Genomic DNA, 25916 nt, shown 5'->3' with positions numbered 1-25916 from the left:
AACTGTATTGGAAAATTCCATTGATTTTTTTTCTCATGATATCCCAATTGCACAGCCTCAGTACAGGAATTTGACTGAGGTCCTGTCAAGAGGATCGGCAAAGTTATTATAGGAGATTTTCACAGTTACTTCATTGCAGTGTTCATAGAAGCCTACTTGTGACAATAATAAAGATTATTATTAATGTTTCTCAGAGTTGTATTTCTCTCATTCCTACAGGAGTCCGATTTTGTGTCTGCTCATCTTCACGAGTGGATCGATCTGATATTTGGATATAAACAAAGAGGTCCAGATGCAGCCGAGGCGCTAAATGTTTTCTACTACTGTACCTATGAAGGTAAATAATAATGGCCTGGGAGGAGGTATACCGCTGAAATCTCCAGCTGCCATTCAAGGAAGCACATTAGCAAACTGTTTTTTCCCATCAAAATGAAAAAGGGCTTGAAGCATTACTTTAAATGGCATGTGTTTATTTCAATAGTGAGTTAAAATATTCACAATCCAAACTTTCCTGGTGTTTCCCATCAAACATTTGGGTGTCAGTTGTGAACACCAGTCAACCCAGGGGAGCCGGTGCATTGAAAAATACCAGTCGCACTGAGAGAAAAGACCAGCTGAAGGTTTTGTAGGTAAAGGTCACATATGGACCAAAAGGCTTATGGCAGGGCTGAGCTCAGACAACCCCCATCCTAACTTTCGTCCACCGTTTTTTTAATGCAAGAATTCTTGCCAGTTTGAGAAATGTTGGCAGTGTTAATTTGCTGAAATCAAGCTGGCAAAGCAGCCAGCTGGCTCCAGTCTGCCTTCAATGTGGGTTTATTTATAAAACCCAGTGTGGCGAAAATGCAGCTTTTTCCTTCCACACAGCTTCCCTCCACCAGTGAAAACTGGTTCTTATAACTGTGCCCTAACCTTTCCCCAGGTGGTATCAGCTGCTCTGCATCACGACAAGAGCGTGCACGCAACTGTCACAGTATTTGCAACATTAACAGGCAGCTCTATATCCTGGTCCACTGTTTAAATACCCTGTGATGAATGGTTACCCTTAACACCATGTAGGTGATGCCCCTTTAAGACCGGGTTTGGAACCCTGGGGGGCTCCGCCCACCAGGGAGCCGTATATAAGGTGACGCCCTGTAGGTGGCACTCAGTAAGCACATGTCTCAGTCACTGACTAGTTCTCTGCTTATTAAAGCCTTCATTTACCATTCTGCACTCGTGTCGTTATTGAGGGTACTACAATTTAATAAGCAGACTACATTAAGATGGACGCCGGTCTCAGGCCAAAAAAGCTCAACCTGGAAGCACGGACACCGGAGGCCAAAGAAATTTTTGAGTACTGGCTCCGCTGCTTCGAGGCTTACCTGGAATCGTTGGAAACTCCCGTCTTAGGGTCTCGCAAGCTGCGCCTACTCCACGCCCGGGTGAGCCATAGAATCTCTGCCATGATTGAGAAAGCGACCACTTACGACGAGGCAATCGAGATCCTGCGAAGGCGTTTCCTCAAACCCATAAACGGGTAACGACATACCCTTTACTTCATAGCAGGGTCGAAATGGCGATGATTGGCAGGCAGTTTGATTGGAGGGTATCAAAGTGGAGTCTCAGTTCAACTTACTTGACTTGGGTTAATTTACAAAGACTATTTGGAAGCAATCAGGAGCTGAAACTGTCTTTATTTTGCCATCAGATTTTCAGAACTCTGTGCCATGACCTGCACCTCCATTTCTTAGCACAGTTTTATTGATGATGGAGATTAGGCTTTGACCCACATAGAATTCCATAGATTTCCTTCAGTGCAGAAGGAGGCCATTTCACCCATCAAATCTGCACTGCCCTCTGAAAGAGCCCTTACCTAGGCCCACTCCCTCACCCCATCCCATAACCCCATCTAGCCTGCACATCCCTGGACACCAAGGAGAAATTTAGTATGGTTAATCCACCTAACCTGCACATCTTTGGACTGTGGGAGGAACCCCACGCAGACATGGGGAGAACATGCAAACTCCACACAGTCACCTAAGGCCGGAATTGAACCCAGGACTCTGGCGCAGTGCTAACCACTGTGCCACCGTTCTGCTGCAAAGGCCAGATTCAGCGATGGTTAATGTTGGGAAGAATTAAACTTGTTGCCATCTCAATCTTCGAAACCTGTGCTGCAAGTAAGCGGGAGCCTTTCCTGAATGCTTAGTCGGGCAGTGGTAGTCGGCCTGACTGAGTCTGTCCAGGAAAAGCCCATATTTCTCCCCAGCATAAGGTGGTGCTAAAGCACTCGTGCAAATTTTATTTACTAAATGGTTATATTATAAACAAATAGTGCAGAGGAGGCCATTCGGCCCATCATGCCAGTGCCATCTTGCTGAAAGATTTATCCATTTATTCTCAGCTCCCCTGCTCTTTCCTCACAGCCCTGCCAATTTATCCAATTCCCTTTTGAAAGTTCCTATTGGATTTTTCACACCCTTTCAGGCAGCGCATTGCAGATCAGAACAACTCCAGCAACCTGCTTGCCTCGCACTTGGCTTTTTTTCCAAATTACAATAAAAGTGTGTCCACTGGTTACCAGCCCTCCTACCAATGGAAACTGGTTCTCCCTATGCACACTCAGAATTTGAACATGTCCAGTAAATTACTCCTTGACCTCTGCTGTAAAGGGAACAAGCTCGGCTTTAATAGTCTTCTGTGAGATTTAACTGCTTTCATTTCAAAAGTTGGGTTTGGATCGGACTCCATGGTGAAGGAACATAATCGGTGACCCCCCCCCCCACCTCTCTTTCTTTCTCTCTCTCTCTCTCTCTGATGTGTGGAATAAAGCACAATGAGTTAAATAGGCCTGCATTTTATTGTGTCACATTACAGGAGCTGTTGACCTGGATGCAGTCACAGATGAAAAAGAGCGAAAAGCGTTGGAAGGGATGATCAGTAATTTTGGGCAGACTCCCTGTCAGCTCCTCAAGGTACTGCTTTAACAGCTCCACAGCGCCAATTTCCATTTATGTAAAAGATAAAGTTGCCATAGTCCCAGATAACCATAGGCTGCTTTCCCCTTTGAATGAAAAATGAAATGAAAATGAAAAAATGAAAATCGCTTATTGTCACAAGTAGGCTTCAAATGAAGTTACTGTGAAAAGCCCCTAGTTGCCACATTCCGGCACCTGTTCAGGGAGGCTGGTACGGGAATTGAACCGTGCTGCTGGCCTTCCTTGGTCTGTTTTAAAAGCCAGCGATTTAGCTCAGTGTGCTAAACCAGCCCCTGAGGGGGAGAACTGACTGGTGGTGATTTAACCTGAGGGTCACCACACCTCAGGTAAGGGATAAGGTTGAGATGGGCGGGCCTGATCAAGAAAACGAGAGTGGGATGCTGAATTTGCATGATCAACCATGGTCATATTGAATGGTGGTGCAGGCTCAAAGGGCCGAAAGGCCTACTCCTGCACCTATTTTCTATGTTTCTATGAATAACCTCAGCCTGTACGGCAATTGAACAAGCACTGCTAGCCTCACTCTGTATCATGAACCAGCTGTCTAACCAACCGAACTAAACCAGCCCCCATGTATGTAACATTCTTAACATGGGCAAATGCCCTAGGGCACTTCACAGGAGTATAATCGGTCAAATATTTACACTGATGTTATGTGGGTGCCCAAATTTTGGTTGTTGTGGTAGGTATTATAAAGAGTCTAGAAGGAGGGAGAGATGGAAAAGTTTAGGGAGGTATTTTCAGAGTTAAAGAGCCATACAGTTGAAAGCACAGCCAGCAAAGGAAATCAGGATGTACAAGTGGCTTGTGTTTGACTAATGCTGAGTTCATGGAGAATTATAGGGCTGGGGGACGTTGCAGAGACAGAAAGAGACCAAGCTAGGGAGGGAATAGAACACAAGGGTGAGAATTTCCAAATCGAGATGTTGCTGAAACAGGAATCTTTGTAGGTCAGAGCGCAGGGAGTGATGGGTGAAGGGGATCTGGGGCAGGTTTGGATGTGGGGCAATGAGTTCAATTTTATGGAGGGAGACTGGCCAGGTTCATATGGGAGTAGTCGGGTTTCGAGGTAACAAAAGCGCATGGATAAGAGTTTCAACAGCACTGGAACTGAGACAGGGTAAGGTGGAAACAGGTAATGTTATGGAGATCAAAGCTGGTGTTCTTCCTGATAGAGACAGTTCAGTATCGGAAGCTGACCTTTGCCTCGGATAGGAAGCAGAGGATGCAACGTGCCTGGTTCAGCCTGGGACGGTGGTCAGGGAGGGGGATGGAATTACCAGTACGAGAATGGGGTTTGTGGTGTGGGTCAAAGATAATGGCAGCAGTCTTCCCTATGCTTCACTGGAGGTAATTGTGGCTCATCCAGAACTAGATGTTGAACTAGCTGTCTGGCATCACGCAAGCAGTGGAGGAGTGAGTGACATGTGATAATGAGGTGGAGTTGCCTGTCATATAGTGTACATTGGGCGGCAGGGTGGCATAGAGGTTAGCACTGCTGCCTGACAGCTCCAGGGACCCGGGTTCAAATCCGCCCAAGGGTGCTCCTGCCTGTGTGGGATTTGCACTTTCTCCCTGTGGGTTTCCTCCAGGTGCTCCGGTTTCCTCCCACAGTCCAAAGATGTGCAGGTTAGGTGGATTGGCCATGATAAAATTGCCCCTTATTTCCCTTACCAGCCTCCCCGAACAGGTGCCGGAATGTGGCGACTAGGGGCTTTTCACGGTAACTTCATTGAAGCCTACTTGTGACAATAAGCGATTATTATTACTGTCCAAAAAGGTTATGGGGATAGGGTGGAGGTGTGGGGGGCTCTTTCAAAGGGCCGGTGCAGACTTGATGGGCCAAATGGCTTCCTTCTGCACTGTAAATTCTATGATTTGGAACAGAGGAGCAGGAGTGGAACATTCGGCCCTTCCGGCTGCTCTGTGATTTAATAAAATCATGGCCGATCTAATTGCGGCCTCAACTCCACTTTCCTGTCTGTTCCCCATAACACTCGACTCTCTTGTCGATCAAAAATCCATCTAACTCAGCCTTGAATAAGTTCAGTGTCCCAGCCCCCACTGTGCTGTGGGAGAAAATTCCACAGACTAACGACCCTCTGAGAAAAATAAATTCTCCTCATCTCTGTCTTGAAAGGGAGACCTTGTACTGTTCACTGTTAAACTGTACTGTACTGTTGAAGGGCAGCACGGTAGCATTGTGGATAGCACAATTGCTTCACAGCTCCAGGGTCCCAGGTTCGATTCCAGCTTGGGTCACTGTCTGTGCGGAGTCTGCACATCCTCCCCGTATGTGCGTGGGTTTCCTCCGGGTGCTCCGGTTTCCTCCCACAGTCCAAAGATGTGCAGGTTAGGTGGATTGGCCATGATAAATTACCCTTAGTGTCCAAAATTGCCCTTAGTGTTGGGTGGGGTTACTGGGTTATGGGGATAGGGTGGAAGTGTTGACCTTGGGTAGGGTGCTCTTTCCAAGAGCCGGTGCAGACTTGACGGGCCAAATGGCCTCCTTCTGCACTGTAAATTCTATGAAACTGTGTCCCCGGTTCTCGTGTTGGAACCGAAGTCATGCATTAAGGCAGATTGTAGATGAGGGCCAGTTTAGCTCAATTGGCTGGACAGCTGGTTCTTGATGCAGCACGAGGCCAGTATTCAATTCCTGTACCAGCTGGGGCTATTGATGAAGGACCCACCTTTTCAACCTTGCCCCTCACCTGAGCTGTGGTGATCCTCAGGTTAAATCACCACCAGGTAGCTCTCCCCCTCAAGGAGGAAAGTAGCCTACAGTCATCTTGGACTATGGGGACTTTACCTTTTACTTTAGATGAGGAATAGAAGGAGAACCAGCCTCTTCCTGGAGGGGGATCGAAGAAGCAAGCTTTGTGGGGAGTGGAAATAGAGTTTCCACAGATTTTTCACGAATGGCTTGCGTGTTTCAGAAACTAAAACTAAATGTGTAATGTCAGTTGAAATAAGCACACACACAAACAGCCAGCAGACCGTTTACATTACCCGCTGTGTTTGGTAAGTGTCAACACAAAGATTTGTTGCATTGAATTTGCAAATAACGGAGGCACTTTATTCCAGTTAGAGAGCTGAGGAAAATAGATTGGATGATTTGAGATCCTTTTTGGTCCAGTGATGTTGCTTTTGGAGCAAATGTATTCAGTTACACCTGATAAACGTTATCTGTCGTGGCTTACCACAGGAGTCGCATCCATCCAGGTTATCAGCCGAAGAAGCTTTGAAGCGACAGGCTAAGATGGACAGCTGCCCACTGAATATCTTTCAGCATCTGACCGAGCTTAAGTCCTTCTTTGTGGAGGTAAGTGTTGGAGGCTTTACTGCTTGTCTGCTGGTGATATCTGTATAGTTTATTTCAGTCAATTTATTTTTGTCTTTGAGCTTTAGTGATGCCTAAAAACACGCCTGGGGACTTCCGGTTGCGGCTATGCGGAGCTAAGTCGCACGTTCGGCAGCTCCCGCTAAAACCGGACTTTTGGGCTCTTTTTATGGCCCGTAACGGCGCTTGTTCGACGTTTCCCGGTGTGGGAAGGGGACAGCAACATTCCCCCGATAGTGTATGGAGTGGACCAGGAGTGGGGCGATCTAAAAAGTGGCATTGAAGCAAAGAAAGGTGCGAGGGAGGAGGACCAAGATGGCGGCGGGCGGAGACCAGGCAGCGTGGAGGCAGTGGGCGCAAGAGCAGCAGGAGCTTCTCCAACGCTGTTTTAAGGAACTGAAAGCAGAGCTGTTGGAGCCGATGAAGGCTTCAATCGATAAGCTGCTGGAGACCCAGATGGCCCAAGGGGCGGCGATCCGGGAGGTCCGGCAGAAGGTCTCGGAGAATAAGGACGAGATCCTGGGCCTGGCGGTGAAGGTGGAGGTGCACGAGGCGCTCCACAAGAAATGGCAGGCGAGGTTCGAGGAGATGGAGAACCGGTCGAGGTGGAAAAATCTGCGGATCCTGGGTCTCCCGGAGGGGCTGGAGGGGCCGGACGTGGGGGCCTACCATTCACCATGCTGAATTCGCTGATGGGAGCGGGGGCCTTTCAGGGGCTCTTGGAGCTGGAGGGGGCCCACCGAGTGCTGGCAAGGAGGCCCAAGCCCAGTGAGCCGCCGCGGGCGGTGCTGATGCGGTTCCATCGGTTTGCTGATCGGGAGTGTGTGTTAAGGTGGGCCAAGAAGGGGCGGAGCAGCAGGTGGGAGAACGCGGAGGTCCGGATCTACCAGGATTGGAGCGCGGAGATGGCGAAGAAGAGGGCCGGTTACAACTGGGCGAAGGCGGTGCTGCACAGGAAGGGGGTGAAGTTCGATATGCTGCAGCCGGCGCGTCTGTGGGTCACCTATAAGGATCAACACCATTATTTCGAGCCACCGGAGGAGCCGAGGGCCTTTGTTCAGGCCGAAAAACTGGACTCGGACTAAGGGTCGGGGGCGAGGGGTCGCGATGGAGGGATGATTGGGGATTGTTGGGTTGTGTTTCGAGGGCGAGTTCTTTGTTTTTCGGGGGTTGATTGGGCATTGTTTTGATTAGGTCCGCCGGGTGGTCTCGTGGTGGGGGGTAGGTAAACTGCTTGGGGAGTTGATGGTCGGCGGGGGAGATGGGGCCCCGCGGGGTGGGGGGAGGGGGCGCCTGAGTTGGGGGTAGTGGGACCGGGCCTGGAAAGGGAGCTGCGCCAGGGAAGGCGGGGCCGGGCGAGTGGAAAGCGCGGGCTTTTTCCCGTGCTTAGGGTTGAAGGGGCGGGGCCGGAGCTGGGAAGCGCGGACTTTTTCTCCCGCGCTGGGAGTGGAATGGATGAGATCCTGCTGGTGGACAAGGGGGGGGGCGGGAAGTTCCACACCGGGGGGGGGGTTTTGAAGGAGCGGCAGGAGAGGCCGGGGTCAGCAGGAGTCAGCTGACTTACGGGAGTGCAATGGGGGGAGCAATGCAGCTAGGGGGGGACCTAGCTGGGGCGGGGGGGGGGGGGGGGGGGGGGGGGGAGAACCGGGTTGCTGCTGGAATGCCCAAGGTGGAGCTGGAGTTGGTAGAGGAGGTCGGAGCGGGGGTCTGCCGCTGTGGGGAACGGGTCGTGCGGGGGGGCGCGGGCGCGTGGCTGGCCTAGGAAGGGCTATGGCTAGTCGGCGGGGGAGGGGGGTGAGTAGCCCCCTGATCCGGCTGATAACCTGGAATGTAAGGGGACTGAATGGGCCGGTCAAGCGGGCCCGGGTGTTCGCGCACCTGAAGGGGCTGAATGCGGATGTGGCCACCTTCAGGAGATGCACCTGAGGGTGGTGGATCAGGAAAGGTTGAGAAAGGGGTGGGTAGGGCAGGTGTTTCATTCGGGTTTGGATGGGAAAAATCGGGGGGGGGGGTGTGGTGGCGATCTTGGTGGGGAGGAGAGTGTCGTTCGAGGCATCGAGCATTGCGGCAGACATTGGCGGTAAATATGTGATGGTAAGTGGCAAGCGTGTGGTGTTGGTCAATGTATATGCCCCGAATTGAGCCGATGCGGGGTTCATGCGGCGAATGCTGGGCTGGATTCCGGACCTGGAGACGGGGGGCCTGTTAATGGGGGGGGGGGGGGGGGGATTTCAACACGGTGCTGGACCCGGCACTGGATCGCTCTAGGTCTAGGATGGGTAGGAGGCCGGCGGCGGCCAAGGTGCTGAGGGGGTTCATGGACCAGATGGGAGTGGTGGATCCATGGAGGTTCGCGAGGCCGGGGGCCAGGGAATTTTCATTCTTCTCCCATGTCCACAAGGCCTACTCCCGGATTGACTTTTTTGTCATGAGCAGTTTCCGAGGGTGGAGGATACGGAGTACTCGGCGATAGCCATTTCTGATCATGCTCCGCACTGGGTGAACCTCGAGTTGGGGGAGGAGAGGGACTAGCGCCCGCTGTGGCACCTAGAGGTGGGGTTGCTGGCGGACGAGGAGGTGAACGGGCGGGTCCGGTAGTGTATAGAGAGGTACCTGGAGGCTAATGACAATGGGGAGGTGCAAGTAGGGGTGGTCTGGGAGGCGCTGAAGGCGGTGGTCAGAGGATAGCTGATCTCCATTAGGGCACACAAGGAGAGGGGGGAGAGGTTGGTGGGGGAGATGGTGAGGGTGGATAGGAGCTATGTGGGGGCACCAGAGGAGGGATTGATTAGGGAGCGGCGTAGCCTCCAGGTTGAGTTCGATTTGTTGACCACCAGGAAGGCAGAGGCACAGTGGAGGAAGGGGCAGTGGGCGGTATATGAATACGGAGAAAAGGCGAGCCGGATGCTATCGCACCAGCTTCGGAAGCGAGAGGCAGCTAGGGAGATCGGGGGAGTTAGGGATGGAGGAGGGAGCACGGTGCAAAGTGCGGTGGGTATCAATGGGGTCTTCAGGGACTTCTACGAGGAACTGTACCGGTCTGAGCCCCCACTGGAGGAGGGAGGGATGGGTCGCTTCCTGGACTGGCTGGGGTTTCCGAGGGTGGAGGAGGGGCAGGTGGCGGGGTTGGGGGCGCCCGTTGGGTTGGAGGAGTTGGTCAAAGGGATAAGGGAACATGCAGGCGGGGAAGGCACCGGGGCCGGATGGGTTCCCGGTTGAATTTTACAAGAAGTATGCGGACCTGCTGGGCCTGCTGTTGGTGAGGACCTTCAACGAGGCAAGGGAAGGGGGGGCTCTGCCCCCGACGATGTCTAGAGCGCTGATTTCCCTGATCCTGAAGCGGGACAGGGATCCCCTACAGTGTGGGTCATATAGGCCGATCCCACTCTTAAATGTAGATGCAAAGTTGCTGGCAAAGATTTTGGCCATGAGGATAGAGGACTGTGTGCCGCAGGTCATACACGAGGATCAGATGGGGTTCGTGAGAGGGAGGCAGTTGAATACTAATGTATGGAGTCTCTTGAATGTTATATTGATGCCGGCGATGGAAGGGGAGGCGGGGATAGTGGCGGCGATGGATGTGGAGAAGGTCTTTGATAGGGTGGAATGGGGGTACCTGTGGGAGGTGTTGAAAAGTTTTGGGTAGGGGTTCGTCAGGTGGGTGAGGCTGCTATATGAGGCCCTGGTGACGAGTGTTGCCACGAACGGAAGGAGGTCAGAGTATTTCCGGCTACACCGGGGGACGAGGCAGGGGTGTCCCCTGTCCCCCCTGCTCTTTGCGCTGGCGATTGAACCCCTGGCCATGGCGTTGAGGGGGCTGGTGTGGGGTGGGGAGGAGCATCGGGTGTCGCTCTATGCAGATGATTTGCTGCTATATGTAGCGGACCCGGTGGGGGGAATGCCGGAGGTGATGAGGATCCTTAGGGAGTTTGGAAATTTCTCCGGGTACAAGCTTAATATGGGGAAGAGCGAGTTTTTCGTGGTGCACCCAGGGAACCAGGAGAGGGGGATTGGTGAGCTCCCGCTAAAAAGGGCGGAGTGGAGTTTCAGGTGCCTGGGGGTCCAGGTGGCTCGGAGCTGGGGGGGCCCTGCATAAGCTTAACTTCACGAGGCTGGTGGAGCAGATGGAGGAGGAGTTTAAGAGGTGGGACGTGCTGCCACTCTCCCTGGTGGGTAGGGTGCAGTCAGTTAAAATGAAGGTGCTCCCGAGGTTTTTGTTCCTGTTCCAAGGCCTCCCCATCCTGATCCCTAGGGCCTTCTTCAGGCGGGTTAACAGGAGCGTTATGGGGTTTGTGTGGACGCAGAAGACCCCGAAGGTGAGAAAGGTGTTCCTGGAGCGGTGCAGGGACGGGGGGGTTTGGCACTGCCTAACCTCTGTGGGTGTTATTGGGCCGCCAACGTGGCGTAAGTGGGCGATGGAGGGGGATGAGGCGCCATGGAAGAGGCTGGAGATGGCGTCCTGTGGGCACGAGCCTGGAGGCGCTGGTGACGGCGCGGCTGCCGCTTCCTCCAACGAGGTATACCACGAGCCCGGTGGTGGCAGCTACCCTCAAAATCTGGGGCAATGGAGACGTCACAGGGGGGCCTCGGTGTGGTCCCCGATTCGGGGAACCACCTGTTCGTCCCGGGGAGGATGGACGGAGTGTTTTTGAGCTGGCACAGGGTAGGTATTAGAAGGATGGGGGACTTGTTTGTGGACGGGAAGTTTGCGAGCCTGGGTGAGCTGGAGGAGATGTTCGGGCTCCACCTGGGGAACACCTTCAGATATATGCAGGTAAGGGCGTTTGTTCGGCAGCAGGTGGTGGAGTTCCCACTGTTGCCGCCACGCAGGGTCCAAGACAGGGTGCTGTCGGGGGTGTGGGTTGGAGAGGGGAGGATCTCGGCAACGTATCAGGTGATGCAGGAGGAGGAGGAGGCGTCGGTGGAGGAGCTAAAGGGTAAGTGGGAGGAGGAGTTGGGTGAGGAGATTGACGAGGGGATGCGGGCAGATGCCCTGGGGAGGGTGAATTCTTCCTCCTCTTGCGCGAGGCTCAGCCTGATACAATTTAAGGTGCTGCATGAGGCTCACATGACCGGGGCACGGATAAGCCGGTTCTTTGGGGGCGAGGACAGGTGTGTTAGGTGCTCAGGGAGCCCGGCAAACCACACCCACATGTTCTGGGCTTGCCCAGCGCTGGAGGACTTTTGGAAGGCTGTAGGGAGGACGTTGTCGAGGGTGGTAGGTTCCAGGGTCAAGCCGGGCTGGGGGCTCGCAATATTTGGGGTTGCAGAGGAGCCGGGAGTGCAGGAGGCGAAAGAGGCCGGTATTCTGGCCTTTGCGTCCCTGGTAGCCCGGCGAAGGATTCTTCTTCAGTGGAAGGATGCGAGGCCCCCAAGCGGGAATCCTTGATCAGCGATATGGCAGGGTTCATTGAATTGGAGAGGGTGAAATTTGCCTTCAGGGGATCGGTGCAAGGGTTCTTCAGGCGGTGGGAACCGTTCCTAGACTTCCTGGCAGCAGCAACCCGGGGGGGCGGGGGGGGAGTTGGTTTGTTTTTCTTGAGTGGGCATGTATTCAACTCTTTGTGTTGACGAAGGCTGTTCATTTATTATTTATGTATATGGGGGGGGTTGTTCTTTTCTTTCTGTATTTTGTTGTTGATATTTTGTGAAAATTTGAATCAAAATTATTATTTTTAAAAACACGCCTGTGTTAATCTGTGATATAACACTCAAAAAAAAGGACCATTTGTACAGGCTCTTGCATCAGCATTTTCTATAATTTGGATGTATCACCTGTTGAAGTTGGAATTCTCTGTAAATTGGAGCTTAGAAACCAAAACCATATTTTGTCACACTGAACCCACTTATGTCAAATAACTCTGTGACCTCTACCGAGACTTCTCTAAGTAAATCCATAAAAAAACCTGACAGAGGTGTTTGGTGTGACTATATGAGGAATTTGTCAGGATATAATAATATAATATAAGAATGCGTAACTCACGGTTATGATTTTTGATGTCCCTCAGTATTGTTTGTCCTTGTGCATTTTCTTCAGCGAGTTATCACTCAATAATTAATTCTGTGAGGAAACAGTGGCTTGGATGGACTTTCACTGCCTTTTTTTTTCTTTTGAAGGGAATCAGTGACACCATTCCCATCATGAAAGCAGTGGTGCCCAAAAGTCAGGCTCGCTCCTTCATGTCACAGGGAAGCCCAGATACCCTGGTAAGTTTTTTATTGCAGCCCTTAAGAAGCAAATTGTCACACTTAAGAACGCGACCTGAATAGAAACAAGAGAACCAACTGAGTGGAGGGGTGGGGGTGGGGGGTCATACCTCAATTTCCTTAACTCGAGTTTCTGACCCACATCAGCATTGCGTCCTTTCAACAGCTGAAGGAAAGAAGTGATTCTGAGAGGAGATGGAGTAGGGGGGGTGGGGGGGGGGGGGGGATGTGAAATTGTAATGGGCTCTAAGCTGAATTGGGGTGCAGGGGAAGAGGAGGAAGAGTAACGCAGTGAATTGTTGTTGGAAGATGGTGATGAGAGCACAGGAAGTGGGGAGAGGAAGAAATGTAGGAGTCTGGAGGCCGAACAATGATAAAAAGTCAAACCACCTGACTTGTGGAAAGCTTTACAAAGTGACAGGTGTTATGGAAAGTGCAGTGACTCGTCTTAAGATGTTAATTGTCCACAAATTTCACCTGGTGTAACAAGAGATTAGTGCCATTGTGAAAAACTGGCTCTAGGTTTGATATTGAGGGAAATGCGGCCTCGTGTTTCAGTATAACAAAGGAGTTTATTTCACTTCAGAAAGAAACTTGTGCTGTGATTGAGCCCATTTTAATCCATGGAAAAGTTTGGCGTGAACCAGAAGCGAAGCTTGATCCATTTTGTAGCTGCAGCATATTTTGTAGCATAGGAGATGGAGACCTGTTTAAAGAGAGAGAGTGAGTAAGATGTTTACTATAGTATATATTGCAGAGGATAGTATGGTTTATTGCTTTGTGTACCATTCTTTTTTTAACCTATTTAAATTAAATCTGTTGATTGTTAGCTCGAGGCTCGGTTGTGTTTGAGTGTGTATGTTAGTCTGCCTTTCAAAACAAATTGTATAGCCACATGATGCATTGCAGTAGCTGGTGCATAGAGTAAGGGCTCACTTGTTGTGACCTTCGAGTGCTGCGGTTTATTTAGATATTGGAAAGATAAAAGAATGCTGTGCATCAAACCCAAGTTTAAAAACCCCAAACTCTCAGCTCGAGCGCTCCAATTAACAAAAGATTAATGGAAGTTGAAGTACAATTATGTCGCATGAAACATTCACCAGCAGTAAATCACTGCAACTGCACCCTTGGGGTATCATAGAAACATGTTAACAATGCAGCAATTACCTACCTCCTGTGGAATGCTTAAATGCACACAATGCAGGTGGAACGATTGTCTGAGTCACTAAAGCCTCAAGTGCTCAATGTGCAGCTTAGAATGGTTGTCACCATATGTATGCCCTTAAACATCCGAAAAACTGTTTGATATTTCTTCAGGAGAGAAATTAAGTCTTCACTGTGCAGCAGTAAATAACGCTTAATAGACCACTTGATGAAATAGATATAGAAACATGATTTACCATATGCCTTTTTTTATGTGTTTTATTTTGTAAAGTCAATATGGTAATGGGCAGGCTTTACTGGGTGCACCCCAATGCTGGTGTTGTGTTTATTTACGGGAGGACAGAGTTCCCCACTCTATATCTCAGTGTCTGTACCTTGGCTCCACAGGTGACTCTGAGTCAGAATTGCCTGATGGGAACTCATGGGTGGCTGCCTTACGATAAGAACATTTCCAACTACTTCACATTCTCCCGGGACCCAACAGTAGCTAATTCAAAGTAAGTAATTCTCACGGGTGACTTCTAGTCGTGGACCGAAACCGAGAACGAATGAACTACCGAGAGCTGTGATCATCTGTTTTCACAATTTTCAAGTGAAGGAGAAGGTGCTGAGGTGGGCGAAGCAGAAGCGGGAGGTAGAGTGGGATGGCAAGGGTGTAGGCATATACCAAGCCTTGATGATGGAGTTGGCAAGGAGGCTGGCTGCCTTTGTCCAGCTTGGGCAGCATTGTATAAATGCAATGTGCAGTTTGGTATGGCCGATCCGGCGAAGCTGTGGGTCACGCAAAATGGCAGGGACTATGATTTTGTGAAGGCAGAAGGCCTAGGACTGGACTGCATTTGGACTTTGACAGTTTTTGACTGAGTTCTTCCTTGTTTTTTTTCTTGTTCTTTCCTTGTAAGGGTGTTATGGTTTAACTTTTTGCTGTACCAGGCGTTTGGGCCTGGGTGCTTCGGGATTTATGGTTGTTGGCGTTTTGGGGGGTTTTGTTTGGATGCAGGGTATGGGGAGTTTAGAAAGGGTTGGTTTGCTGGGGGACGTTGGAGTTGATTTTTTTTTTTCTAGATATGGGAGGGTGGTCTGACAGGGGTTGCCATGCTAGTATTGTTGGCTAGTGAACCGGAACTAGGTGGGCAGAGGGGCCACGGTTGTTGGACCCTGTATGAGCAGGTTTTAATGAGCCGAGGAGGTGTGAGTGGTGGAGAGATGGAGACGATACTGGGTGAGGTGTTTTCAAGAGGAAGTAGTAGAGCATTTTGCTGGGAAGGCGGAGGCAATGGAGTGGTGGACAGGGCCAAGGCTGGGTCCTGCCTGTCTGTCGGGGCCTGGAATGATGGTCATGGTGCGTAGGAGGGGCAGGGTTTGGGGTGGGGGTGGCATGTGAGAGACCCCGTGGTAAGAGTGGTGATGTGGAATGTGTGAGGATTGGAGGGACCGGTGAAGAGAACTCGAGTTTTCTCGCATTTACAGGAGACCCATCTGAGGGCAAAGGAATCAGATGAGGCTAAGAAAGGGCTGGGTGAGCCAGGTGTTCCATCGGGCTTCGACCTTAGGGCCTGAGGGGCGGCGATATTGATGGGTAAATAGGTGAGTTTGCAGATGGAGATGGTGGTGGCGGACCAAGGGGCAGGTATGTGATAGTGATGGGTGTGTTGGAAGGGAGGCTAGTGGTGTTGGTTAGCATATATGCCCCAAACTGGGATAACACTGGGTTTGTGAGGAAGATGTTAGTGGCCATACCAGACCTGGATACTCACCAGTTGATATTGGGGGGGATTGAAATATGATGTTGGACCCGAAGGTGGACAGGTCCCGGTCGCGCTCGCTGGTCCCTTCGGGGGGACGAAGGAGATGGGAGGGGCAGATCCGTGCAGGTTTCTGCACCCGCGCTTATAGGGATTCATTCCTTTGACCGGTGCATAAGGTGTACTCCGGGATCAACTTTGTTTGGTAGGGAAAGCACTGCTAGCTGGGGTGAAGAAGGCAGAGTATTCTACTATTGTGGTGTCGGACAATGTTCTGCACTGGGTGGACAAAGGCTGGCATGGAGGCCAGATATGGGCTTGTTGGCAAACCTGAATGAGTCGGAAATGAGGGAATTTCTGCAGTGGCTGGAGGTGGGAGAGGAGACGAGGGCCAGTTTGGAGGAGCCATTGGGGGTGGAGGAAGTGCAGGCAGAGCTAGGGAAGGTGCAGTCGGGCAAGGCATTGGGGCCGGATGGGTTCCAAGTTTTATAAGAAGCTTAAGGATAAGTTGGCACAGTTGATGGTGGTAGCCACGCTGAAGACTTGAGGGGAATTTCGGCAGCACTTCAAGTTGAGGGCAGGTTCGAGGGTGATGCTGATAAGAGAGAATCACTGGTTTGAGACAGGGAGGATGGATGCGAGGTTCCAGGGATGGGAGGAGAAAGGGTAAGGATCTGTTTCTGGAGGGGTGATTTGAAAGTTTGGAGAGGCTGGGGGGTGAAGAATGGGCTCCAGCATAGGGAGGGTTTCAGGTATATGCAGGTGTGGAACTTTGCAAGAAAGATTTTCCCGAGCTTCCTGGTGGCACTGTCCTCCTCGTGTTTGGAGAAGGTGCTGTCGGTGGGGGGTTGGAGAATGGGGTCGTCTTAGCGATCTACAGCAGGATTATGAAGGAAGATAAGGAGTCCATAGAAGGGATTAAGTGCAAGTGGGAGGAAGAGTTGGGGAGGGGGCTGGAAGAAGGTTTATGGTGCGAAGTGTAGCGAAGGGTCAGTGCCTCGACCTCGTGTATGAGGCTGGGGTTGATTCGGTTAAAAGAGATGTAAGGGCAGCACGGTGGTGCAGTGGTTAGCATTGCTGCCTCACGGCGCTGAGGTTCCAGGTTCGATCCCGGCTCTGGGTCACTGTCCGTGTGGAGTTTGCACATTCTCCCTGTGTTTGCGTGGGTTTCGCCCCCACAACCCAAAGATGTGCAGGGTGTGGATTGGCCACGCTAAATTGCCCTTTAATTGGAGAAAAATGAATTGGGTACACTAAATTTATTTTTAAAAAAGAGATGTATAGGGCGCACTTAATGAAGGCAAGGATGAGCCGGCTGTTTGAGAGGATGGAGGACAGTTTGAGGGTCGTTTTTCAGCGCCATGTCTGAGGTTCCGCATGTGGGTCCCCTGGAGACCATCTTCAGGGAGTCAGACCTGCCGGAGTTGCAGAAGGGAGCAGGGGCAGACGTTTTAGCCTTCGCCTCATTGAATAGCTTGGAGGCGGATTCTGTTGGAGTGGAGGTCAGCTTCTCCCGTGCCTCGTCGTGGCTGGGGGAATCTAATGAAGTTCCTATATCTGGAGAAGCTGAAATTTGCTCTGAGAGAGACAGATAAGGGCTTGTTTGTGAGGTCATTTTGGTGACCTCTCGGTGGGGAGGGGGTTTGTGTATTATTATAAAAATGTAAACATTTTGAAAATTTGTATAAAAGTATATATTTTGTTAAGTAATTCTCACAGACCGTGACTGCCAACTCCGACAGCTGAATGCTAATCTCACCAAAATCAAGTTTGCAGGCATGCTTCTGTAACCAATATTTTTTCGTATTGCTGAAGAAGGAGAGATTCTGTCAAAGCTTTTCATTTTGGACTCATCAGGACAGGTACGCAAGAATACCAGCTGTCAAGGGAACAACAATACCGCCTTGGCATATGTTAGTATAAATTGTTGTTCCCTTTACAATGAGTGTTCTGGTGTATCTGTCCTGATGAGTACGGATGAAAAGCTTCAACAACATGTTTTTTATAGCAGTACCCACTCTGTGTACTACCAAACAACTATCAGTACATTTTGGTGCAGGAGATGGAGAGTAGGGATAACAAGCAAGTACTTAAATTAGCAGAATGAATAGTGGGTGTCTAACAAGTATCTGTCCTGGACTGTCAGATACTCCGTGTTTATTAACCATTTAGATGATGGGATGGAGAACCTTTATATCCAAGTTTGACAATGCCAGAGATAGGTGGCATTATAAGCAATTATGGATGGAAGTATAGAATTACCAAGAGATATTAATAGACTTAATGAACTGTCAAAACTGTGGCAAATGGATTTCAGAGTAGACAAATATGAGGCCATTCACCTAGGTCCTCAAAGGGATAAACAGGATACACCCTAAATAATGAAAATCAAGAAACCGTAGTGGTCCAAAGAGTTTCACAAATCATTAAAGTTCCATAAGAAGGTAGAGAAAATGATGAAAAAGGGCTGATGAAATGACGGACTTTAAATCAAGAGGACCAGAATGCAAAAGGTTCGAAGTCATACTTCAGCTACACAAAGCCTTGGTTAGACCCCAGCTGTGGTTACTGAGTTCAGTTGCGGGCATCACACCTCGGGAAGCTTATATTGGATTAGAGGGAGTGCAGCCTAGGTTCACCATAATGATGCCTGAACTACACAGGGGTTGAATTATGAGGAGAGATTACACAAAGGGGAAAAAACCAGATATATGGGCCGGGATTCTCCGAGCCCGCACTGGGTCAGAGAATCGCTGTTGACGCTGAAAATTCCCGCATGCCGCTCCGACGCCAGGCGTGATTCTCCGGCGACCAGAGAATCGGCACCAGTCGTGCACGCGCAGTCGTCACGGCGCCAGTCGGTGGCCATTGAAAGAGGCCCCAGCGGCGATTCTCTGCGGTCAACTGGCCTGGTTCCGCCAGCGCGGTTCACATATGGTACCACCCGGTGGGAGCTCTGACCCACGACTGCGGTGGCAGTCCTGGTGGGGAAGCAGAGGGATCAGACCCCGGGGGGGCCTCCACGATGGCCAGGCCTGTGATCGGGGGCTACCGATTGGCAGGCGCGCACTATCTGGGAGGGGCCTACCTTCTTCCGCGTGGGCCTGCTGTGTCACTGCACCATGTTGCGCGGCGCCGAAATGACCGCTGCGCGCATGCACCGGCACAGAAACGGTCACCGTGGGCATGTGCCGACAGTGCAGGGCCGCATATCAGCGGCGGAGCTGCAGGGAGCATTCCGGCGCCGTGCTGGCCCTCTGTGGGCCACTGAATCGCTGGGCCAAGAGGCCTGTTGACGCCGGCGTGAAACATTCTCATGTTTACGCCGGCGTCAACAATTAGCCGGGATTTGGGAGAATCTCGGCCTTGGAGTCAGGTCACAGATCAGCCATGATCTCATTAAACATCAGAATAGGCTTGAAGGCATTGACCCCAGGGAACAGGAGTATTCGGTTTTCTCCTCTGTTCACAAGGTTTATTCAAGGATGGATTTTTTTTGTGGTCGGGAAGGCGCTATTGGCTGGGGTTAAGGAATCAGAATTTGGCGAAAGTAGTTTTGGATCATGCGCCGCATTGGGTGGACATGGTTTTGGAGAAGGGGCCAGTGCAGAGGCCGGGGTGGTGATTGGAAGTGGGGTTGTTGGGGGACCGAAGTTTTGTGAAAAGATCGGGAGGGTAATTGAGGAATGCTTGGGTTTTAACTGCACGAGGAGATATCACATGCGGTGGTATGGAAGGCCCTGAAGGCGGCGGTGGTGAGGGGGGAGGTGATATCATTTAAGGCGAAGGTGAATAAAGAGGAGAGGGTAAAGCGGCAAAGGCTGATAGATGAGAATGTTGGAGGTGGACAGGAGGTATGCGGGTATCGGATCCAGCACTTTTAGATAGGAGGGAGCTACACGCTAGCTTTAATCGGTTGTCCAAGGGGAAGGCGGTGCTCCAATTGAGGCGGGCGAGGGGAGCAGTTTATGAGTATGGGGAGAAGGCATGCTGGCAGGCCAACTTCGGAGGGAGGCGGTGACAAGGGAAATTGTCCAGGTGCGGGATAAGACGGGGAAATTGGTGGTGGCCCTAGACCAGATCAACAGGGTGTTTGAGGAGTTCTATGAAAATTTGTGTAGATTGGAGCCACCGGCGGATGCAGGAGTTCCTGGTCTGGAGTACCCGAGGATGGGGGAGGTAGATAGGGGCACATTGGAGTGGTCGGTAGGGGAAACGGGAGATAAAGGATGCAGTTGTGGAAGGTGGCAGGACCAGATGCGTTTCCAGTGGAGAATTATAAGAAATTTAAGGAATGTTGGCGCCGCTGATGGTGGGGTGTTTGAGGAGGTGATAGGGAAGGTGGTGCTGCCCACAGACTTTGGGGCAGGCCTCAATTTCCTTGTTGCTGAAGAAGGATAAGGACCCGACAAAAGTGTGGGTCGTACAGGCCTATATTGCTACTGAGCGTGGATGCAAAGATATTGGCGAAGATTCTGGCAGCTAGATAGGAGGGGTATCTCAAGAAGGTGATAGGGGAGGACCAGATGGGGTTTGTGAAAGGGAGGCAGCTATTCTAGAATATTAGGATTGTGCTAAATGTAGTTATGACGCCAGCTGAGGGAGAGGAGACAGGCGGTGGTTCGCTGGACGCAGAAAAGGCATTCGATCGGACAGAGTGGGGATAGATTACAGTGCTAGAGAGGTTTGGGATTGGGCCGAGATTTTTGGAGTGGGTATGGTTATATAAGGAACCGAGGGCAAGCATCCGTACAAACAATATGAGTTTGTGGTATTTTGCTCTGCACCGGGGGACCAGACAGGGGTGTCCTATGTCCCTCTGTTATTTGCACTAGCGATTGAGCCTTTGGCCATCTCACTCAGACGTTTGGGGGTGTGGAAGGGAATAGTGCGGTGGTGGAACATAGGGTGCTTCTGTACGTGGTTGATCTATTACTGTATGTGTCAGAGCCGATGGGGAGTATATTGGGGCTTCTCCGAATGTTTGGGTCCTTTTCAGGGTATAAATTAAACCTGGAAAAAAGTGAAAACTTTGTGGTGTCCCGGCCAGAGGGGCTGCCATTCCGCAGGTAAGTAACCCATTTTAAGTATCTGGGAGGTGCAGGTGGCGCGGGTCGGAGGGGAGGGGTGGCGCGGGTCGGGGGGGATGGGGTGCTCCGTAGGTGCAATCTTACTAGCCTGGCGGGGAGGGGGAGGGTGGATCTGGCAAGGTGGGATAGTGTCCCTCTGTCGCTGACAGGTCGGGTGCAGGTGATTAACATGAACTTGTTTACTCGGTTCTTGTTTATTTTTCACTGCCTGTCAATCTTTTTGCCGAAGGCGTTTTTCAAGGAGATGGATAAGTTGATCATCTCATTTATTTGAAAGGGGGGGGGGGGGGGGGTGGAGGTAGCCAGGGTTTGAAAGCCAGTAGCAGAAAGGATGGCAGGCAGGGGGGTTAGGCCTCCCAAATTTAGTAGATTACTAGTGAGCGGTGAATGCCAAAAAGGTGAGGAGTTATGTTGGAGGGGTGAGGTCCAGTGGGTCAGAATGGAGGAGACTCTGTACAGAGGGTCGGGGCTGAGGTTGTTGGCAACAGTGCCACTCCTGATGGCCCCGGGGAAATATTCTGGGAGTCGGTTTGGAGGCAGCACTTTAAGCTGTGGGTGGGGTCACGAGAGATGCTAATTAGGGGGAACCATAGGTTTAAGCCAGGGAAGTTGGACGGGAGGTTTGGGAGATGGGACAAGAGGGGGGGCGGGGTATCAAAAGAGCTGTTTCTGAGACATCGTTTTGCGAGGCTTGACGGGTTGGGGGAGAAATATGGACTAGGGCAGGGGGATGTATTAAGGTACCTACAGCTCCGGGACTTTTCCAGGAAGGAGGTTCAGAGCTTCCGATGGTGCCGGCCCCCTCGTTGTTGGAAGAGGTATTGACTGCAGGGGGAATGTCGAAGGGGATAGTATCAGCGACATATGGGAGGATTCTGGGGGAGGATAAGGTATCCTTGGAGGGGGATTAAAGAGTTGGGGGAGGCTATGGAAAACGGTCTGTGGTGTGAGGTGCCCCGGAGGGTAAACACCTCAACCTTGTGCGTGAGGTTGGGGCTGATACAGCTGAAGGTCGTGTATAGGGCGCACCTCACAAAGGTGAGTGAGGATGAGCCGAGTCTGAGGGAATAGAGGATGTACGTGAGCACTGTGGGAGGAGCCCCGCAAACCATGTTCGCATGTTTGGTCCGGCCCGAAGCTGGAGGTGTATTGGAATGAGGTTTTTAAGGTCATCTTGGGGGTAGTACATGTGAGTTGGAGCCAGGGCCCTGGAAGCCATTTTCGGAGTGTCGGGCCGGCCTGGGCTGCAGGCTGGTGCAGAGGCAGATGTTTTAGCCTTCGCCTCGCTGATTGCCCGGAGGTGGGTCCTGCTGGGGTGGAGATCAGCTTCTCCGCCCTGTGCCTCAGCGTGGCGGGGGGATCTGCTGGAATTTTTGACTCTCGAGATTGAACTGAGGGGGAGGATGGAAGAGTTCTACAATTCATGGGGATTGTTTATCATGCACTTCCAGGAAGTGCATGCCATCGAACATTGGGGAGCGAGGGGGTGCTATTGGTGGGGTTGAGAACATTGTTTAAGGGATGATCGTTAATTCTCTTTTGGTCTCTGTTTTGTTTTATTTGAAATGAATGGGTGATGTTTGGGTTTGTATGTTGAAGGGGATGTTTGGGGGACTGATACTGTATTTGTTATTGTTGGTTGTCTTGTGTATTTGATGAAAATGAGAATAAAAAAGGATTTAAAAAAAAAGAGATTTTGAGGTAATAACAAGCATCAGTTAACTGAGGCAGTGTTAGGAAAAAAAATCAAATACAAAAAGGCTTGAAAGCTTGAGCTGTTTTCTCATTAGAAGAGGTGATTTGATAAAGGCGTTCAAAATTATGAAGAATTGGGGCAGGGTAGCTAGCAACAAAGGGTTGAAATGAATGGTATTAGGATTGCTGCTTGTGCGGAGGTTGAATGCTGAGAGGGATTGAGTGGGTCAACTGGCCTGTTTGTTATAGTCACCAGGCAACTCTGTATTTTATTTCCTGCCCCTCAGTTCAATCTCGAGAGTCATAAATGCCAGCAGATTAACTCTGTATTTCATCTTATTTGCTCTGAATGGTATTGATGTCAGCAATCAAAGTTCGTAGACTGGGATGGTCTGCGTAGCTAGAACCTGTCGTTAGTTCAGCCAATTCTTACCAGTTTGTTACTTTTGCATGTCTCTACAGAACGCAACGAAGCGTCACTGGCCCCTTTGCCCCTGGGCTGGAAGTGAACTCCAAGTTGTTTGTGATGTCACATGATGGGAAACTGCTTTTCAGTGGAGGACACTGGGATAATAGCATTCGTGTGACCTCTATTGCAAAGGGCAAGCTTACCGGGCAACATATCAGGCACATGGGTAAGTGTCATCAGCACAGCCGGTAACGAGGGGTAACCAAGAACCAATATTCCCTATACATCCATTGGCTCCCACAGCTACCTTGACTCCACTTCCTCACTGCTCGCCTCCTGGAATGACCATTCCATTCTCCTAATTTGTGCACTGAGCTCTGGATGTTTAACAGGATGATTCACAACGTCAACAGAAGTGATGAAGCTCTTAGATACTGAAAAGTTGACAAAAGTGCTTGCAGATTTTTTTTAATTGAATCTTTCATGGAATTCATTGATTAATTATTTTTCCAGCATAATGCTGTGTGGCAGATCCATAGAATCCCTACTGTGCAGAAGGAGGCCATTCAGCCCATTGAGTGTCCGAAAGAGCACCCTACCTAGGTCTACTCCACCGCCCTTTCTGCATATCTTTGGACTGTGGGAGGAAACCAGAGCACCCGAAGGAAACCCACGCAGACACTGGGAGAGCATGTAAACTCCATACAGTCACCCAAGGCAGGAATTGAACCCAGGCCCCTGGCACGATGAGGCAACAATGCTATCCACTGTGCCACCGCTACGTAAAATAAATCCTCGTCATTTGCAGCAGTGCAGTCTGGCAGGTTTGATGGCTAATTGCACAATTGTCTCCATTCTGTCTGAGACTTGAGCTATTATTGTATACGGTCACTCTGTTGTTATAAGACACTGTCTCATCTAATTCACCATATGCCACCATCATGGGTGATGTGCCAGTGATGGATATCGATAGCTATGAGATGCTACGGCGGATGGGCTGACATTATTTGAACATGCTGCAGTTGCAGAAAGGTTAGTACCACTCATTGTCTGGAATTTGGAGTGTATTTATCCCATTTTCTGCTCCCGTTTCAGACATTGTGACCTGCCTGGCAACCGATTATTGTGGGATCCATTTGATATCAGGCTCACGTGACACAACGTGCATGATCTGGCAAATTTTGCAGCAGGTCTGTATTGATAGCTTTATTTCCTGTGCATTTTGTGGTTTGCAGCATGTTAGGGTTGTTAATGGGATCCAGGCCAGTCGATGAAGTCAAAACCAAAACTTAGGCCTTTTCTTTACTAAAGGTTTATTGGGCGCGATTGTCCGCTCCCGCGCTGGTTGGGAGAATCGCCTGGGTCGCCAGATTTTCCCGCGACGCTGGTCCGACGCCCTCCCGCGATTCTCCCAAGTGAGAACGGCCCCGCCGAGTTCCCCGCGGCGCAGGCCGGAGAATCGCCCGAGACACCCAAAATGGCGATTCTCCGGCACCCCTGCTATTCTCAGGCCCGGATGGGCCGAGCGGCCAGCCCAAAACGGCGGGTTCCCCCCGGCGTCGTCCACACCTGGTCGCTGCCGGCGGGAACCGCACAGTAACGCTGGGGGGGGGGGGGGGGGATCCTGCACCGGGGGGGCCTCAAATGGGATGTGGCCCGCGATCGGTGCCCACTGACCGTCGGGCAGTCCTCTCTGAAGGAGGACCTCCTTTCTTCCGCAGCCCCACAAGATCCGTCTGACACCTTCTTGCAGGGCGGACTCGGAGAGGACGGCAACCACGCATGCGCGGGTGACGCCAGTTATGCGGCGCCGGCCGTGTCATATACGCGGCGCTGCCTTTGCGCAGCGCCAAGGCCTGGTGCGTGTAAATGACGCGGTGCCGCTCCTAGCCCATTATCAGGCCCTGAATCGGTCGGGATAGGGGCCATTTCGCGCCGTCGTGAACCTCGACGGCGCGAACACTCTGCCTCCATTTCGGACAATCCTGCCCATTGTCTTTGCTCAGTCTGAACTCTCCTCTCTCACCTAGTGTCCCAACTGTCCCTTATTTTTATGTGCTCAGAGTACTAAATTAAATAATGCCCTTCACTCGTGTATGTTATCATTGGCATGCTGCTGTACATCTCCAAACTGATATTCAGTAATGTTTATTCATCATCTTTTGATTCAGGGAGGAATAGCTGTTGGCCTAGCACTGAAGCCTATGCAGATTTTATATGGGCACACCGAGGAAATAACAAGTGTAGCTATAAGTACAGAGCTGGATATGGCCGTCTCAGGCTCCAAGGTAAGATTCAGGAGTCAAGCAGTTAATGATTGCTTCCTGATAAGGTAGACAGGTTTCTGAGGGAGACGGAAAGGATACGATGATACATTTCAATGAGGAAAAAGGGGTGGAGACAGGTTGGCCCTATCGCTCAACTGTGTCTGCTTATGTATTTACATTGTGTATTTATGCATGGTCTTTATTTTTTTATGTATGGAACGATCAGTCTGGACTGTACGGAGAACATACTTTTCATTGTACCTCAATACACGTGACAGTAAATCGAACCCAATCAATCCTCGCAGGGAGCAGCAAAGGAAATTATTGAGCTGTCCCCCTCCCCAACATCACTAGCTGTTGTATTCTGGCAGGTATAAGGGTCCCAAAGCTTTGAGAAGCAGAGAAAGATAAGGGTAAATGGGTGAGGGGAATAGGTTGGGAAGTAAGCGTGTGAGATGGTTGGCTGGTGGGGAGTGGGTTGGGGAGCAGCTACGTGGGTGAGGGGGTAGGGTGACAGGTATGGGGTTCTTCACGGGTCCAGAAGGCAGTCGAAGGGGTTGTTGCGCAGGGAAAGGGGGGGGGGGTCACTGATGTCAGTAGTATGGTTACCCAGGCTGGAATGGCTCCGTTGGAGATAACACAAGAGCAATGAAGAAAGTCCCATGACGGTGGAAGAGGAAAGACCGTTAGTGAATCTCATCAGGAAAAGGCAACCAGTTGGGATTGGACGCAATCTAAAGCATAAGAACTTGCTGAAGAGGTGATTGAAGGAAGATTATAGGGACGTAGGCCAAGAGGGAGAAAGAGCATAATGTTAGACAACTTGAAATTGAAAATGGGAACTTGCTACAAGCGAGAAAAATATGAGACTGCGAGTTGTGGAGAAATGAGCAGAGGATGTGTTCCTGCGAGGATAACTGCTATTACAGTGTAGAATGAATTTGTCATATATGTATTTATAAATTTATATTGAGATAAGGTGACAGTGGCTGTACTATCTGCCACACCACTTACT

The 25916-nt window shown here is 50.8% G+C and overlaps 1 protein-coding gene and 1 long non-coding RNA gene across 3 annotated transcripts in view; one reads left to right on the top strand and one right to left on the bottom strand.

Annotated features, from left to right (window-relative positions):
• nbeal1 (neurobeachin-like 1) overlaps positions 1-25916 on the top strand; it is a 384125-nt gene that overhangs the window by 343280 nt on the left and 14929 nt on the right. For both annotated transcript variants that reach the window (XM_072481723.1, XM_072481715.1), the window contains 8 exons: positions 220-337; positions 2860-2957; positions 6190-6306; positions 12442-12531; positions 14083-14192; positions 22688-22860; positions 23730-23824; positions 24806-24922. In XM_072481723.1, the coding sequence (XP_072337824.1) occupies positions 220-337; positions 2860-2957; positions 6190-6306; positions 12442-12531; positions 14083-14192; positions 22688-22860; positions 23730-23824; positions 24806-24922 (918 nt within the window). The remainder of the gene's footprint in view (positions 1-219; positions 338-2859; positions 2958-6189; positions 6307-12441; positions 12532-14082; positions 14193-22687; positions 22861-23729; positions 23825-24805; positions 24923-25916) is intronic.
• LOC140394460 (uncharacterized) overlaps positions 13098-25916 on the bottom strand; it is a 104379-nt gene continuing 91560 nt past the window's right edge. The window contains exon 3 of the long non-coding RNA XR_011935885.1: positions 13098-13237. This is a non-coding gene — a long non-coding RNA (uncharacterized lncRNA). The remainder of the gene's footprint in view (positions 13238-25916) is intronic.

Source organism: Scyliorhinus torazame, chromosome 2 (assembly GCF_047496885.1).
Source record: "Scyliorhinus torazame isolate Kashiwa2021f chromosome 2, sScyTor2.1, whole genome shotgun sequence".
NCBI classification, from domain to species: domain Eukaryota; kingdom Metazoa; phylum Chordata; class Chondrichthyes; order Carcharhiniformes; family Scyliorhinidae; genus Scyliorhinus; species Scyliorhinus torazame.
Note: the sequence above shows the minus strand (reverse complement) of the source record. Positions and strands in the feature narration are given on the sequence as shown.